General features: G+C 41.6%; 1 protein-coding gene across 3 annotated transcripts in view; it reads left to right on the forward strand.

Moving 5' to 3' along the window:
• cers6 (ceramide synthase 6) overlaps window positions 1–18,526 on the forward strand; it is a 254,477-nt gene that overhangs the window by 112,679 nt on the left and 123,272 nt on the right. For all 3 annotated transcript variants that reach the window (XM_048533682.2, XM_048533679.2, XM_048533681.2), the window contains exon 4: window positions 14,694–14,751. In XM_048533682.2, coding sequence (XP_048389639.1) covers window positions 14,694–14,751 — 58 coding nt within the window. The remainder of the gene's footprint in view (window positions 1–14,693; window positions 14,752–18,526) is intronic.

Below are 18,526 nucleotides of genomic sequence, written 5' to 3' on the forward strand. Positions count from 1 at the left end.
CTAACCACTGAGCCACATTACCTAAGATGGAGATGACATAATTATTCACTTTTGGGGTTTTTTTTCATTGTTTCACTGGTAATAATATAATAGTTATTTAATCAAATGTAATTTTGAATGTAACTAGATTCAAACAGACCTCTTCATTGACATTGATCTATTAGGTCACTTGATTGCATCTGTGGAGGTGGAGTGATGCAGTTATAATTAGCTGGAATTACAAGCACAATTATACAAAATACATAAAGGATGCTACAGTTGTATGTACCTTCAGGCTTTTCTAATAACTCCTTCAGTTTGTATGACCTTCATTGTGAGTAGGACAAGGGCTTGGGTCCCCAGCTCTTGCTGTTGGAATCAATCTGATCCACACCAGCCTGACTCTGTGGCAATAGTCAGGCTATAGTCCATAGCTATGAATAGTTTTGGCAAGGGCTCCTACTTGCTTTGGATCACATGATTATTTAGAAATCTCTCTGGCTCTTACCAGCTGTCATTGAAAGGATTGACAAGTCAACCTACCTGGCCACATTACGAATATACATTAATGCCATCAAGTCCAGTGTGGGAACTGAATCCAGAGCGTCTTAGACAAAGACAGCATTTCCCAACTGAGCCAAAAACCTTCTTTTGCTAATAACTGTAATTTATATTCTACTGCAATAATAAATGTGAAGCTCAACCTGAATACGCAGCTCCTTTATCAGACAAGCTTAGACTTGTGCTTCTGCTAAAAGTGTGATAAGATTATAAGATTGCCCATATGTGGTGAAACAAGTATTAGGTACTGCTGTGAAATAATGACACTTGTCTTAATTGTCTCCTTTGAAAAAAGTTAAATAGCTTGACATTTAATTGCAAACTGTACTTGTTAGCAATGACTTTAGCTAGGTAGGAGAAACCATGTTGTGTTGTTCAAGGGAGACCTACTGATTAGCTCAGTTTAAATCTGAGACAGTGTATTTATAATGGAAAAATTGTACTTTCTTGCTTGTAAATTTGTGTTTGACCTTCAGAATTTATAATGTCTTCCATTAATTCAGAGTCAATTATGTTTTGACTCCAAAAGTGTTTTCATCACTTGCATTCCTGATGGTTGAATTGATTTATTGATATCACAGAGGCTGCATCTGTTTTTGCAGTTTTGTTTGTAAAATAAACATAAAATTACAAGATTTATAGAAAGAAAAATGTAAATTTCTGTTTATTTGCTGAACATTACAGTTTCTAAAGTAACATTATGAAATTGATTTTAAATTACCTTCCCCTTACTTTTTCTGAAGAAGGGTCCCGAACCAAAACATCAGCTTTCCTGTTCTTCTGATGTTACCTGGCCTGCTGTGTTCTTCCAGATCTACACTTTGTCACTCCTTTACTTGACTTTTATTAATTTTCACATGGGATGTGAACATTGCTGGCTGGCCAGCATTTATTCCCCGTCAGTAGTTGTCCTGGAGAAGGTGGTGGTGAGCTGCCTTTTTGAATGACTGCTATCCATGTGCTGTAGATAAACTCACAATGCGTTTAGGGATGGAATTCCAGCACCTTAATCCAGCAATGCAGAAGGATTGGCGACATATATCCAAGTTAGGAGACTTGGTGTGTGACTTCATTGGAACTTTGATGTTCCCATGTATCTGCTGCCCTTGTCCTTCTGAATGGAATTGGTTGTGGGCTTGAACAGTACTGTCTGAGGATCTTTGGTGAATTTCTGCAGTGTACCTTGTACGTGGTAAACACTGCTGCTACCAAGTGTCAGTGGTACAGGGAGTGAATGCTTATGAATGTGGTGGCAATCAAGCAGGCTGCGTTGTCTTGGATGATGTCAAACTTCTTGAGTATTGTTGGTGCTGCACTCATCCAGGCAAGTGGATATTTTAAACACTTACTCACATCATTGCTATTTATAGATTTGACTATTTCAAAGCATTCCTGGCCAGCTTCACACTAACACCCTCTGTTCACATTAACTCCTCTGATATGGCCCACTCTGTTTCCTCACTTGCACCAAATTCTGCAAGTCCGTTGCAGACTTGCATTTGCTATTGCTCAAGCAATGACCCAATTTTAAAATTCTTATTTTTCTTTGTTTAAATCCTGCCTTGGATTTGGCCCTCCCGAATTCTATAAACTCAAGTCCTGCAATTCAACAAGATTTCCCTGCCCTACAGTTCTTGTTTAACAGTGATTTCCTTTCTCCAACATTAACAGCTGAGCTTTAGCCTCTCTCTGTCCTTTCCTTCCTTTTTGTAGCTCCTTAAGTTTCACTTAATTGACCACACTTTAGGTCACGAATCCTGATTTCTAATTATTTACCTCCGTTGATGGGAGAGGATTTTGTGGTGATGCAGGGACAGAAGGGGTGTGGAGTGCCGGCTTGTGAGTGAGAAAGAAGGTGGGTGAGAGATATTGAGTGCTTGTGAGTGTTTTAATTAATGAGAATTTCAGTCCATTAGCCTTAGTGAGAGACATGGCAACAACAAAGTTGCATGAATGGTGTCCCTGTGATGGGTAGATAGCAGAGAGAAGATAGAAGAACTTAACTTTGCAGAGAGCAGTTTGTTATTACACCTTTTCCTTTAACCGCTATACATCACATTGCATTGTAATCAGGATACTGTACTGATTCTGTCTGTTGTGTCAGCTGAGTTTGTGGATGTGGTCTCCTTTTATGGTCAACAGGAAGAAGCTGTCACCCTCTACAGTCTGTCCAACAGCATCTCCAGAAGGTATCCAGAGAGCTAACTTGCCCTTTGGGCCATTTCCTTGGGGTGACAGTGAACCACCAGACTGGGAAGGGTAGTTCATACCTTGCAGTGACTGGAACAGTGCCAGCTGCATAAACGTTACCGCATTCTGGCAGTGGTGAGCACTTCCACCTCTCCAGCCACGTAATTATTACACACCAAAGGGTCAATTACATTATTAGTGGTCTGAAAAGTGGAAGATTGCCTGAGAAAAATAACATGGCCCTTGATGGAATAAGAGATAACAAAGTGTGGGTTTGGATGAGCACAGCAGGCCAAGCAGCATCTCAGGAGCACAAAAGCTGACGTTTCGGGCCTAGACAGGAAGGGTCTAGGCCCGAAATGTCAGCTTTTGTGCTCCTGAGATGCTGCTTGGCCTGCTGTGTTCATCCAGCTTCACGCTTTGTTACCTTGGATTCTCCAGCATCTGCAGTTGCCATTATCTCTGGACCTTGATGGAATGTTTGCCACAAATCTCACTTTAAAAAAATTGCCAAAAATGGGAAAATTCAGCCTACAGTTTATTGCAGATCACAGTTAAATTTGCTTAAGAAATATATTTCCATTTCTCATCGTAGAATTTTCTAGAAGTTTTACCACACATAATTGGAGTATAGTATGTATAAATACCCTTCTTAAGTCAATCGTGAGGTGCAGGTTTCTCTGACTAAACCAGCATTTATTGCCCACCCCTAATTGCCCTCCAGAAGGTGGTGACAAGCTACCTTCATGAATCAATGCAGTTATTGGATGTAGGGTTACCCACAGTGCTGTTCAAGAAGTTCCAGGATTTTGACCCAGTGCTGGTGGGACAAGACATATGCCGGGATAGTGACGATAGTGTCTGGCATAGCTTCTAATTCTGTAAGTTGGACTGTGTCATGCTGAAGCTTGACTAGTCTGTAGGACAGCTCTCCCGCTTTTGGCGCATGCCTGATGTTGGTATGGAGGGCTTTGCAGCTTCAACAGAACTGTGTTTGGTGTTGTCACTTCTCGAGCCTGGGTCAATACAGTGTGACTGCCCAGTTTCATTCTTTTGTTTAGGCCTTGTGATAGTTTGATACAAATGAATAGCTTTCTATTCCAGAGGCCAGTTAAAAGTCAATTGCATTTCTATGGGTCTGAAAGCAGATGTATACGAGACCAGGTAAAGATAGCAAATTTCCTTTAATCAAAGGCTTTAGAGAATTGGCTGAGTCTTTTTGACAATTGACATGGTTCCGTGGTTGCTATTAAACCAATTTTCTTCATTCCAGATTTCACTGAATTAAAACTGATGTGGCTATCAAATAATGAATTGTAGTTAGTACCTTTTTTTTAACTTTAAAGACATGTGCAAGTACCTTTAGATTTTCTCTCTGCCAATTCTAGCAACAGTCTTCTAAGCAATTGACAAGGCCAATGATCTAACATAATGCCTTTGGAAAATAATAATAGGTACAAGTTCAGTCTAAACTACAGGAAAAAGTGACAAAATGAATTAATGAGCATTGACAACATAGTCATACTGAAACGTTCTGAGCCATCTGATTTTATAACCTGAGCAAACTAAGGTTGTATGATTCATGTACGGACTGATAACTTAAAATAAATCATATCGACATTTAATGTCTGAAAGAATGGCATGTTAAGATTTCTTAGTTTAAAATGTTTAAAGTCTCATGATCTCAGATGATGGCAAGATTGGTCAGGTGTAACCCTAATCCACACCATCTGGCTTCATCTCTCTGTCTGTCTGTATATCTATTTATTTGTCTGTGCCTGTCTGTCCATTTATCTATCTATATGTCCGTCCATCCATCCATCTATGCATCCATCCATCTCTCCATCCATCCATTCATTCATCTGTCCATCTATCTGTCTATCCGTCCATCTATCCATCTGCCCATAAATAGATTGTTTAGATAGGCAAAACAGTGGCAGATGGAATTTAACACTGATAAATGTAAGGTGATGCACTTTGGAAAAAGAAACAAGATAAAGAAGAACTTAATGAATGGTGTTACACTAGGAAGCTTAGAGGAATGAGGGATCCTGGGGGGCTAGTCCACAGATACCTGAAGGCAGCAGGACAGGTATAGGCAAATTAAGAAGACATTTGAGATGCTTGCCTTTGCCAGTTGAGGTACAGAGTATACTGCATGGAGGTTATGTTGCAGTCGTATGGAACTTTGTTTAGACCAAACCTGGTGTATTGTGTGCAATTCTGGTCACCATGCTCTGGGAAAAATATGATTGCACCAGAGACAATGCAAAGGAAATTCAGCAGGATGTTGTCTGGGATGAAGCATTTCAGCTATGAAGAGAGGCTGGATAAACTTGGAGTTTTTTCTGGAACAGAGAACTTTGCAGGGCGGAAGCTGGGAGAGGTGAATACGTTATGAGAGGCATGGTCAGGGTGAGTGAAAAGCAGCTATTCCCCTTAGTTGAAGAGTCAGTAACAAGATGGTGTAATTTTATAGTGAAAGATAGGAGGTTTGGAGGGGATTTGCGGAATAATGTTTACATTTTGCTCTACTGGGAGGGCAGTTGAGGCAGGAAACCTCACAATCTTTAAAAAGTACTTGGATGAGCACTTTGCCAGAAGTTCATCAGATGCCATTTCCGACACCTCCAGCAAGATGCCACCACCAGTCACATATTCCCCTCCCCTCCCTTGTCTGCCTTCCACAGGGAGCATTCCCTCCGCGACACCCTGGTCCGTACCTCCTTCACCCCCAACACCTCCCCACAGCCCTACGGCACCTTCCCCTGTAATTGGCGAAGGTGCAACACCTGCCCATTTACCTCCTCCATCCCCAGTATCCAAGGGCCCAAACATACCTCCCAGGTGAAGCAACACTTCACCTGCACATCCAAGAATTTACTCTACTGCATTCGCTGCTCACAGTGTGGCCTCCTCTACATTGGAGAAACGAAACGTAGACTTGGCGACCGCTTCGCAGCGCATCTACATTCTGCTCGCAAAAAAGATCTACCTGTTGCCTACCACTGAAATGCAGCACCTTGCTCCCTTGCCAGTATTTCTGTCTCCGGCTTGCTACAGTGTTCCAGTGAAGCCCAGCGTGAGCTGGAGGAACAACACCTCATTTTCCGCTTGGGGACCCTGCAGCCCTGTGGATTCAATATTGAGTTCAATAATTTTAGGGCCTAAACTCTCCCTTGTTCCAGCCCCCCAACCCCACACACCAGGCCTTGTTACTGCGTAGCCTGCCCCTACACACCCCCTGTTGTTAGTCACTAACAGTCCCCATTAACACCTATTCACCCTCCCAGCCTGATCGTTAGCAACTCCTTTGTCTGTCCAGCAGTCTTTCTCTCTCTTTGGGCTCTGTCCTATCATTTACTCCCTACCCCACCCACCTCCCTATTTCTGCACACAAACTGATGGTTTTCCGGCCACCATCAGTTCTGGGGAAGGGTCACCGGACCCGAAATGTTAACTCTGTTTTCTCCTCCACAGATGCTGCCAGACCTACTGACCTTTTCCAGCAAATTTGTTTTTGTTGTGGATGAGCACTTGTAGTGTCAGAACATTTAAGCCTATGGGCCTCATGCTGGAAAGTGGGATTAGTGTAGGTAATAATCATTTTTGGTAGTATAGACTTGACGGTCTGAAGGGCCTCTTCTGTACTGTATGATTCTATGAAAAGAGAAAACAAAGTGATATCTACATATATATATCTGACAGTCAGAAAGATGTCAATACTGACAGCAAAACAAAGTATCAAAGTGCTCCCAAGTACTATCGTTTTACACACACAGACATTTTCAGAGAAATTTCACTGCTACCACAACTTTTTAATTTTTTACCGAACTAACTCTTTCCAGCTTTGTTTCCTTGGACTGCAGAAACAGTTTTGTGATTACTTTCCAAGTCCACTGGCTAAGTCCATTTCTCAATTCTGATGGACTAAATTTTTGCAGTTTAAACAACTTTCAGATTTTTATCCAAACTCTTCTAGCTTGGAAATTCAATGAAACGAATAGATTTCAGCTACGTTAACTGATTCACCTGAGCTAAAATGTTGATATTCATGCAAGCAGAATTCCTGGTTCTTCTAAACTGACACCTGGAACTTTCTGAGGTAATGGGAACTGCAGATGCTGGAGATTCCAAGATAATAAAATGTGAGGCTGGATGATCACAGCAGGCCAAGCAGCATCTCAGGAGCACAAAAGCTGACGTTTCGGGCCTAGACCCTTCATCAGAGAGGGGGATGGGGGGAGGGAACTGGAATAAATAGGGAGAGAGGGGGAGGCGGACCGAAGATGGAGAGTAAAGAAGATAGGTGGAGAGAGTGTAGGTGGGGAGATAGGGAGGGGATAGGTCAGTCCAGGGAAGACGGACAGGTCAAGGAGGTGGGATGAGGTTAGTAGGTAGCTGGGGGTGCGGCTTGGGGTGGGAGGAAGGGATGGGTGAGAGGAAGAACCGGTTAGGGAGGCAGAGACAGGTTGGACTGGTTTTGGGATGCAGTGGGTGGGGGGGAAGAGCTGGGCTGGTTGTGTGGTGCAGTGGGGGGAGGGGATGAACTGGGCTGGTTTAGGGATGCAGTGGGGGAAGGGGAGATTTTGAAGCTGGTGAAGTCCACATTGATACCATATGGCTGCAGGGTTCCCAGGCGGAATATGAGTTGCTGTTCCTGCAACCTTCGGGTGGCATCATTGTGGCAGTGCAGGAGGCCCATGATGGACATGTCATCTAGAGAATGGGAGGGGGAGTGGAAATGGTTTGCGACTGGGAGGTGCAGTTGTTTGTTGCGAACTGAGCGGAGGTGTTCTGCAAAGCGGTCCCCAAGCCTCCGCTTGGTTTCCCCAATGTAGAGGAAGCCGCACCGGGTACAGTGGATGCAGTATACCACATTGGCAGATGTGCAGGTGAACCTCTGCTTAATGTGGAATGTCATCTTGGGGCCTGGGATGGGGGTGAGGGAGGAGGTGTGGGGACAAGTGTAGCATTTCCTGCGGTTGCAGGGGAAGGTGCCGGGTGTGGTGGGGTTGGAGGGCAGTGTGGAGCGAACAAGCGAACACATCCCTCACACCCCGCCCCCGCCACAACCGCCCCAAGAGGATCCCCCTCGTTCTCACACACCACCCTACCAACCTCCGGATACAACGCATTATCCTCCGACACTTCCGCCATTTACAATCTGACCCCACCACCCGAGACATTTTTCCATCCCCTCCCCTGTCTGCTTTCCGGAGAGACCACTCTCTCCGTGACTCCCTTGTTCGCTCCACACTGCCCTCCAACCCCACCACACCCGGCACCTTCCCCTGCAACCGCAGGAAATGCTACACTTGTCCCCACACCTCCTCCCTCACCCCCATCCCAGGCCCCAAGATGACATTCCACATTAAGCAGAGGTTCACCTGCACATCTGCCAATGTGATATACTGCATCCACTGTACCCGGTGCGGCTTCCTCTACATTGGGGAAACCAAGCGGAGGCTAGGGGACCGCTTTGCAGAACACCTCCGCTCAGTTCGCAACAAACAACTGCACCTCCCAGTCGCAAACCATTTCCACTCCCCCTCCCATTCTCTTGATGACATGCCCATCATGGGCCTCCTGCACTGCCACAATGATGCCACCCGAAGGTTGCAGGAACAGCAACTCATATTCTGCCTGGGAACCCTGCAGCCATATGGTATCAATGTGGACTTCACCAGTTTCAAAATCTCCCCTTCCCCCACTGCATCCCTAAACCAGCCCAGTTCATCCCCTCCCCCCACTGCACCACACAACCAGCCCAGCTCTTCCCCCCCACCCACTGCATCCCAAAACCAGTCCAACCTGTCTCTGCCTCCCTAACCTGTTCTTCCTCTCACCCATCCCTTCCTCCCACCCCAAGCCGCACCCCCAGCTACCTACTAACCTCATCCCACCTCCTTGACCTGTCCGTCTTCCCTGGACTGACCTATCCCCTCCCTACCTCCCCACCTACATTCTCTCCACCTATCTTCTTTACTCTCCATCTTCGGTCCGCCTCCCCCTCTCTCCCTATTTATTCCAGTTCCCTCCCCCCATCCCCCTCTCTGATGAAGGGTCTAGGCCCGAAACGTCAGCTTTTGTGCTCCTGAGATGCTGCTTGGCCTGCTGTGTTCATCCAGCCTCACATTTTATTAACCTGGAACTTTCTGTTCTGAATTCAAAATTAATCTAAATTAATGATGTTTTGTTCTGTTATAAACTCAGTAATATAAGCATTCTACCCAATAAAACTACAGGGGTTCTCCTAGGCAATTGACTGCAGTCGTGTGCCTCTATAGAACTGATGCACTTGGGTGAAATTGTATTCTCAGATTACATTTTATATAAAAGTACCTTCACAAAACTGACCTGCATTAATTCTACCTCTATCTTTGTGAACAGCTTACAATTTAAATCACCAAATGATATATGCCATTTCCAATTCTTAATCAAATTTCAAAAAAAGAATGATCTCACATGGCTATTTTAAGTGTGCTTTACATTGACATTCTTAGCTCCTGAAGGTTTATTTCTGTTCCTTGTTTTTTTCAGCTGGTAACTCTCCAACATAGAACTGTATGAGACAGCGAAGTTTTCTTTTCCTGCCGACTTCCCCGTTTGTCTGAATTCTTCTAATCTCATTTTACTTTGCCACATATTTGGTCATTTAAATCCTAGCATGGAGATCCACCTGCATAACTAATCATTGGAACTTTGTAGTTTCCAACTCCTCTGCCTCTTGAAGATCCGGTCAGATTGCATAACACTGACTGATATTTAGTGGTATTCTAGGAAAGCTTGCAATGTAATCTTTAAGTTAGCTTTCTCTCCAACTTTTCATATCAGGCCGATTTCATGTGGAACTGGAGGAACGTAGCAGGTCAGGCAGCATCAGAGGAGCAGGAAAGTCGATGTTTCAGGCCTGGACCCTTCATCTGCCCTGATGTATGCACATTGTATTGACTCTCACTCTTGCATCTGCAGTTCTTGCTATCTGAGATTTCCGAACAGGTCACATGAGTTCCTTTTTTGACCTTAAATTTAAAGACACAATACCAAAACATCATAATTTTATAAACCTCATCACTATAACAAAAAAAAATGATATTGCAGAATTCATAGCCAGTGTTGTTTGGTGCACCAGATTCATGAAAAGGCATGGTTTAGTATGCCATCAGAACATGAAAATTCTACAGTGTCTGCCATTTGAACTCAATGATAAAACCAGCAAATTCCACTGATTTGTCAAAAGAGAGACACATGCTTGTTGATTTCATTGCAAATAAAAATAGAGGAAACAACTGATAAACTTTGACATAACAACAGACAAGACTTGCCAAGTTTGGTGAAAAGAAGATCCTTGTAAACTTGACAAGAGGTGCAGTTTACAGTGGTTCGAATTTGTATCATGGACATGCAAAATCAAAGCTGATGATGACACACAAGCAAAAATCTTCTAAAGAGAAATTTAAGAAAGATATTATCATCATGTTCATAAGGAAAGATGATTTGGTGAAGGCACTTGGAATAAATAGATCAGAGGAAACTGGAATTTGAAACCAGAAGGTCTATGCAAAGAAACGTTTACTAGTCTAGGAAACCGCATTGACTCTGGAGGCAGTGGTGTAAGCTTTACCAACCCTAGCATGACAGATATTCCCAATTGTTTTAAGAGAATTGTTCACTGCTCAAATGTGCGCATGAATAATCTCTTAGATAGAATCCAAAAGATGTGGATCAATTAAGTTTAGCAGATGAAGAAGTCTTCACAAAGGACAAAATATGCAAACACACTCACCCACAACATTGCGTAAATGTATTTTGGAAACCTGGATTGACCTTGATCCCATATCATCAAATAAATAATTTCTAAAATGTGAAATATAGAATGTGCTCAATTATACTAAAGATTTTTTTATGGAATGAGGATGTCAAAGTTGCTACTAACAATAAGAATTGATGTTATATAGCTGATAGGGATGAATAGATCAGAGATTCAAAAGGTGATCAGAGCAATTTTTGAAAGATTTCAACGTGAAGAATCAGAGTCATACAACACAAATGGACTCTTCAATCCAACTTGTCCATGCCAACCAAGGTTTCCCAAACTGAACTAATCCCATTTGCCTGCATTTGGCCCATATCCCTCTAAACCTTTCCTATTTTTGTACATATCAAAATGTCTTTTAAATGCTGCAACTATACCTACATCTACCTCTTCCTCTGGCAGTTCATTCTATTTGTGCATCATCCTCTGTGTGAAAAAGTTGCTCCTCAGGTTGGTTTTAAATCATTCTCCTCTCACCTTAAGTCTATGCCGTCTAGTTTTGAACTCCCCTACCCTGGGGAAAAGACCTTTGCTATTCACCATACCTATCCCTTTCATGATTTTATAAACCTTTATAAGGTACCCCTCAACCTCCTGCGCCCCAGGGGAAAAAAAGTCACAGCATATGCAGATTTTTCTTATTATTCAAAACCTCTGGTGCCAGTAACAACCTTGTAGATCTTTTCTGCACTTTCTCCAATTTAATAATTGACACTCTATAACAGGACAACCAGAACTATATGCAGTACTCAAGAGGGGCATCACCAAGGGCCTATAAAACCGCAACATGATGTCCTAACTCCTATAGTGAACAGTCTGACCAATGAAGGCAGTGTGCCAAATGCTCCTTCACCACCCTGTCTCTCTGTGAAAATGGAACTTTATGGTCTTGAGGATGACCAGGGCCTGGTTGAATATCTCACTCATTTTATTTTCAAAATTTCTTGCTAAACCCACATCGTTCAGGGGCCAAGAAGGTTCCAAGCAATTGATCAACTGCCTTAAATCTCAATCATGGTGCAGTGTAATATTTTTATAGTTCTACCTGTGAAATGCCTTGGTTTACTTCATTATGTTAAAGGTGCTGTATAACAAATTGTTGTTTATGGCCTAGTCCTAAACATACGTTGGGTAAGAAAGACATCTGGCAAGTTTTTTTGGCAGAGCAGTGAAGGTCCTGTCTTTGGCGTGGTGTTAGGTGATCTGACACATTTGGACAGAAGGAGATATTGCCAAAGGAAAGTGTGTAGATAATTTGTTATTTGTTTATACTGCGTTGTCTGAAAAATATACAATTTGTAATGTTACAGAATAAATAAATGTTAGATAATTAATATGGATTCTTTAGTGTAAAGGTTGTATCTTTTTCTGTATTTTTTACGTGGACCAAAATGGGAGAAGGATGATTTTGAAAATCAGGAAGGGTTTGCTGGACTTTTTAAAACCAAGTATTGTGAGTGGTGTTTTCACTGCAGCTTTGTTCTATGAGTTGGGAGGTGGGATTTACTTGCAAATGGGGATATGTACAATGTGAGATTTGGCTGGCAACCAATCGTTCTGAGGTGTGGTGACCAGTTGTTGATGACAAAAGCCACTGCCAATAACTATGTTATTGGCTCCAGGTAGCTGAACAGCTTATGGGTATAGACAACACTGCCAGAATCTTTTGGACCTTTGGAGAGGGAGATAGTGTGTCTCTCCTTGCCGTAGAAAGTACCTGACATCTGAAGAAAGCCGGTTTATGTCCCTCACTATTTTCTATAAGCTCTTGCTTCTAACTAATTAGAAAAGGACTTTATAATTTATGAACCAGTCATTCTGTGGCTCCTGCAAAGAAGTGAAAAGTATCTAACGAACTGATATTGAAGAATAGAAGGTTTTGGCAAACAAAAGGATCATCTCTGTGAACACTGTAGACAGAGGCTGTTGAAATGTCTTCCAAGCTTTTCCTTCCACACATAATACCAATTACTTTTGTCTCTCCGTATGAATAAGGGGAGGTTTTATAAGGGGGTTAGAATTATAAAATTAGGATTATATGTTGACAGTTCATAGTTGTTTACCTATACTAAAATCAATTGAATTGATATAAGTAATCATTCTTATTAAGTACAGAAACTTGTCCACGTTTTCTATTCACCTAAGTCGAAACTGACAGGTAAATTGGAGAACCTTTGCATATTTCGATTAACTCTTTAGCTATTGTGACGGCTCTGGGAGTAGCTGGGCTTGGCTTCACAGGTGCTCCCCAGTGAGGTGTGACATTAGCTTCATTGGGGCCTACTTTATTCTATTCAATTTTCTTTTGGATTTCTCTTGGGGTCAAATAAAGCACATGTGTAAATCCCACAAAAGCTTAGCCATGTAAAAGTTGACCCCATGACTTTTGCCTGAAACATTTGGTTTCAAGAATTTCACTTTATCCTGAATATATACATTAATTTGTTTAAAAAACACATATAACTTGTTACCTTGATCAGTCATGTACAGTGAGTGAACTTCTTGAACTGTATCTACATCCTTGCACCTTTTCTCTTTTCATTGACCTCCACAGCTATGTGTTCTCATTCATTTTATACTGCATTACTGGAGGTCATCTTTGCCTTCTGTGGGTGCAGGATACTTCTCCTTTCGACCAAGTCCACCAAGACAATCAGTTCAATGGACTAATCTAAACCACACACTCTCATGTTGTATCGGTCTTCATTATTTCCTAGGTCAGTGTCACTTGCTGCATCAGGCAAGGAAAGGTGATGGCTTAGCAGTATTATGACTGGACTGTTAATTCAGAGACCCAGATAATGTTCTAAGGACCCAAGTGTGAATCCTTCCATGTCAGGTGATAGAATTCGAATTCAGTAAAAACCTGGAGTTAAGACTCCAATGATAACTATGAAGCCATTGCTGATTGTCAGGGGTAAAAAAACCCATCTGGTTCACTAATGTCTTTTCGGGAAGGAGATTGCCATTCTTATCTGGCTTGTCTACACCCACATGTGACTCCAGACCCACAGCAATGTGGTTGACTCTTAATTGCCTCTGGGGAATTAGGGATGGACAATGAAAGCCAGTGATACCCTCATCCCATAAATGAATAAAAAAAATTGATAATACTTGCCCAAGCTATAATGCACCTCCTCTTTAAGACGTGTTGCCTTCAAGTAGTGAAAGTTAGCTTTAAATAATGTTGTTTGCCCTCTGCTAATGTGTTCAACCAACCAGCAGTAAGGTTTGCACTGGTGGCCTTTATTTATTAATTCATGAAAAGAGGGTTTCGCTGGCTAGATCAGCATTTATTGCCCATCCCTAACTTCCAGAAAGAGTCAACCACATTACTGGGGTTCTGGACCTGCATACAGGCCATTCGAGGTAAGGATGGCTGTTTCCTTCCCCAAATGACATCAGTGAGCCACATGTGTTTTTCTGACAATTGCCAATGGATTCATAGCCATCATTAGACTTGTAATTTGTTAAAACCCAAATTACACCATCTTACATAGTGGGCTTTGTATGTAGGACCATCAGAACATTACCTGGGTTTACTGGACTAATTGTCTAGTAATAATGGCACTAGGCCATTGCACCCCCAGACATTGAAATTTTGAAGTGAACAAGCAGCTCAATGTCAAATTTAGCTCTCTATGTCTTGCTACTGGAAGCTACCAACAACATGGTGCCTAATAAAGCTCTATGCTGTTGCATTATGTGACAGGCAGTGACTTCTGAACAGATTTATACAGCTCAAAATGGACAGCTCAAGTAATAGATTGGTTAACACATTTCATTTTAACTGATTATAATGCTTTATTGATATTTATGTTAGTATTTCAACAGTGAGTCAAACCAAGAAGCAGCATTTTATTAAATGAAGAACGCAGTGTGCTTGAAGCAAAGCTCAGACCAATATTAACCACTGAGAGCACCACATTATTGTTCAACAACTGAAACTGAGCTTATTCTGTTGACTTATATTTGCGCAAAAGATATGCCTGTTTTCTCTGAATTCAGAAGCCTTGCTTTGTACTGCAGCATCCTAGCTACTCCATGTTCTAATTGTGTTGCTGCTGAGTTTGTGAGTCTCTAATAATAAATTACAATGAGTAACTGCTTCCTTATGATTCTCATATGTTTTCTTCCTCTGCAGGTGGAAGTTTACATTTTACCTTTACATATTTTCCTATGGTGTAAGGTTCCTGAAGAAGGTAAGGCTTCAGTATTTTTAAACCAGTTTGGATGTCTTTTGTTCTGTCCACTAATTTTAGTGACGATTGTTGATGAAAGCATAGATTTATAATCATGTCTGTTTATTGTTTAAAATGCATGAAGAAATGGAGAATTAATGATATGTGAATAAGGCTCATGAAGACATGGAGAATTAATGATATGTGAATAAGGCTCAGAATTAACATGTCTGAAGATGAAATCTGTACTTTAATTGTCATTGTATCCAACATGCATTTTGTTGTGAGAATGTCAACAGACATTAACAGTGGCGCTACATACTAATCGGGCATTGAGGAGACATGCTAAATATGGACAATACAAAGAAAGAAAGGCAAATCTGACAGTGTGTAATTTAAGTCCCTTAAAACAAAATAGACCCAATTAAATATTCACACAGAAGCACATTATAGTGTACTACTTGATATCGATATGATAATGGATTATTTGTGTCATAAAAGGCTTTCAGCATTGTCAGCTGTATGGAAGATAAGTTTGCATATGTTTCCTGAACTTAAGTAATAGTTGTGTGCATTTTTAAGAGGACAACGATAATTTGGAGACACTTTGGAGCATGCAGAAGGTGGAGTTTTAGAGACATGATCACCTAAGATGGGGGCAGATAGATGGGTAACTGCTCAAAGGCAGATGTGCAGAGTCCCCTGTAGCTATCCCCCTCCCTAACAAGTATACCGTTTTGGATACTGTTGCAGGGGATTACCTTCAGGGGATGTGACAGTAACAGCCAGAGTGGTGGTGCTGTTGTACAGCAGGGATGGCCAAGGTGCAGTCAAGCCATTGTAATGGGCAATTGTAAAGTCGAGGGCACAGACAGGTGTTTCTGTGGCCGCAAAACAGATTTCCGAATGATGTGTTGCCTCCCTCGTGCCAGGGCAAGGATGTATCTAAGCAGATGTGGAACATTTTCAAAAAGTAGGGTGAATATCCAGAGGTCATAGTACACATTGGTACTAATCACAAAAGCAGGAAGAGTGTCGAGGTCCTGCAAAGGTAAGTAAGGTCATAAATTGAAAAGCAGGACCTGAAGGGTTGTAATGTCAGGTTTACTCCCTGTGTCAAATGCCAGTGAGGCTAGAAGTAGGAATATATTTCAGTTAAATACATGGTTAAAGTCCTGGTGTAGGAAAAAAGACATCAGATATGTGGATCATTGGGATGTCTTCCCGTGCAGGTGGTACCTGTGCAAGAATGTTTGCTAGAGTCATTCAATAGGGTTTAGACTAGTATGGCAGGGAGTTTGTACGAGGCCAGTACGTCAGCAAGTAAAGTGACCGAGGAGGAGTCAGAGACTGAGGCGGGTAAGGCTAAGAGGAAGAACAGACAGGGAGAGGTAACTGAACATGGTGAAACTGGCAGTCTGAGTGTATTTGTTTTAATGTGAAGAGTATGACAGGTAAGGCAGATGAACTGAGAGCTTGGGTTAATGTATATACCTATGATGTTGGAGTTATTACAGAAACTTGGTTGAAGGAGAGACCTGATTGGCAGCATAACATTCTGGGATTTAAATGTTTCAGGTGAAATCGAGAGGGATGTAAAAGAGGTGGAGAGATGCATGACTGATAAGGGAGAATCACAACTATACTCGGGGAGAACACTTTGAAGAGCTCATCCAGCAAGGCTATATGGATTGAGCTCAGGAATAGAAAGTGTGCAATCACTTTGATGATATTGTACTATTGGCCTCCAAACATCCAAGAGGAAATAGAACAACAAATATGTGGACAAATTATGGAAAAATATATTTAAAAAAAGGTTAGTTGCAGGTGATTTTTACTTGCTGTATATTGACTGTGACTCATACAGTGCCAGGGGTTTAGATGGGGGGTGGAGTTTGTGAGGTGAGTCCAGAAGGGTTTTTTTCAGCAATATGTAAATCGTCCAGCTAGGGAAGGGGCATGTTCGACCTGATATTGGGGAGCAAGCCCAGCTAATTGATCAAAGTTTCATTGGAAAGCATTTTGGGAACCGTAACCATAATTCCATTAATTTTAAATTACTTGTGAATAAGGTCAAGAGTATTCCTTGGGTGAAAGTACTAAATTGGGAAAAGGCAGGAACTGGGGAATGAAGATTGAGGGTGACTGCTTAAGGATAGATCCACATCAGGCATGTGGGAATATTTTAAAGGCCAGTTGATTAGAGTTCAGGACTAGCACGTTCCTGTGAAAATGAAGGATAACAATTGGAAGGTTCAGGAACCTTGGATGAAATTGTGAGCTTAGTCAAAAATCAAAAGGAGGCATATGTGAGGTTTAGAAAATTTAAGACAGACAGATCCATTAACTCATATTAAAATGTAGGAAAGAACTTAAACAAGGAGTTGGGAGGGGTAAAACGGATAATGTACTTGGCAAACAGGGTCAAGGAAAATCCCAAGATATTTTGGAAATAAATAAGGAGCAAGAGGGTACCTAAGGAAAGGGTAGGCCCACTCAAAGACAAAAGAAAGCATTTATGCACGGAGCTAGATGAAGTGGATAAGGTCCTGTATGAATACTTTGTATTGGTATTCACAAAGAAGGAGGACATGTTAGATATTCTAGGGCATGTATGTATAAAAAAAGGAGAAAATGTTTGGTGCTTTGAAAAGCATAAAGGGAGATAAGTCACACGACCTGATGGCATCAAAATCCCAGAATATTGATGATTGCGAGGGAGGAAAGTGCTGGGGCATTGTATGAAATCTTTGTATCCTTTTTAGGCACAGCAGAGGTCCCAGAAAGTGGAGAATAGCTAGTTTTGTTCCTATGTTTCAAAAGGGCAACGAGAATAATCCAGGAAGTTATGCTGTGGTGAGCTTTACATCAGTGGTAGGGAAATTATTGGAGGAGATTCTTAGGGACAACATGTAATCACATTTGAAAAATCAATAGACTTCTTTGTGATAGGCAGCATGGCTTTATATGGGGAAGTTATGTCTTACAAACTTAATTGAGTTTTTGTGGAAGTTAGAAAGATGATTGATGAAGGCTGGGCAGTGGATTTCTCTACATGGACTTTAGTTTCAAAGGGCAATATGAATCAGTGCAGGCTTGGTGGTTTGAAGGGCCTGCTTCTGTGTTGCGCTTTTCTTTGTTCTTTGAAACCTATGAGCCAAAGAAATATCCATCTCCGACAGAATCACTTAAAATCAGAAATCAGTTTTGTGATCATACAATGATAATTGTGTTTTTTTACTACTTGTAACTTACAGCTGTCATATTTCAGCTTCATTGTATATGAAACATGAAGAGAACATTCATATACTTCTACTGATGGTTAGACTAGTCAATATACCTGATTGTATCGAGCTGATTGGTTGTATGGTGTGAAGTCACAACCATAATGTGAATGTAATATTGGTAGAACTGTTGAGCAGTCTCAATGATCAGTAGAGAATGATGTGTGACAATAATATGGTCAGGTGACCAGCAACAGAAATGGCTCCAAGACTGGTTAAGAGCTACAATCAAGCATGCTGGGAATTTTGGTCAGGCTCGTTTAAACTCTGATCTCAGTTAAAAGTGCAGCCAGAACATGATGTGATCTGCATTTACTTGTATTGACCAAATAAAGCTGGTTTTAAGGTTGTCTCAGGACAAGCTGGCACCTTATATGGATCATGGAAAGTCACTATTTATGACTTAGTGTAAATATTTGGGAATTATTTACCAGTAGGTTCAACTGGCTAGGATGGAATAGTGTGATCAGGATTTGATCAGCTCATTGGCTAAGTGCCAGAGATCTTTTTGG

The sequence above is a fragment of the Stegostoma tigrinum genome, chromosome 7 (assembly GCF_030684315.1).
Source record: "Stegostoma tigrinum isolate sSteTig4 chromosome 7, sSteTig4.hap1, whole genome shotgun sequence".
Taxonomy (NCBI): Eukaryota; Metazoa; Chordata; class Chondrichthyes; order Orectolobiformes; family Stegostomatidae; genus Stegostoma; species Stegostoma tigrinum.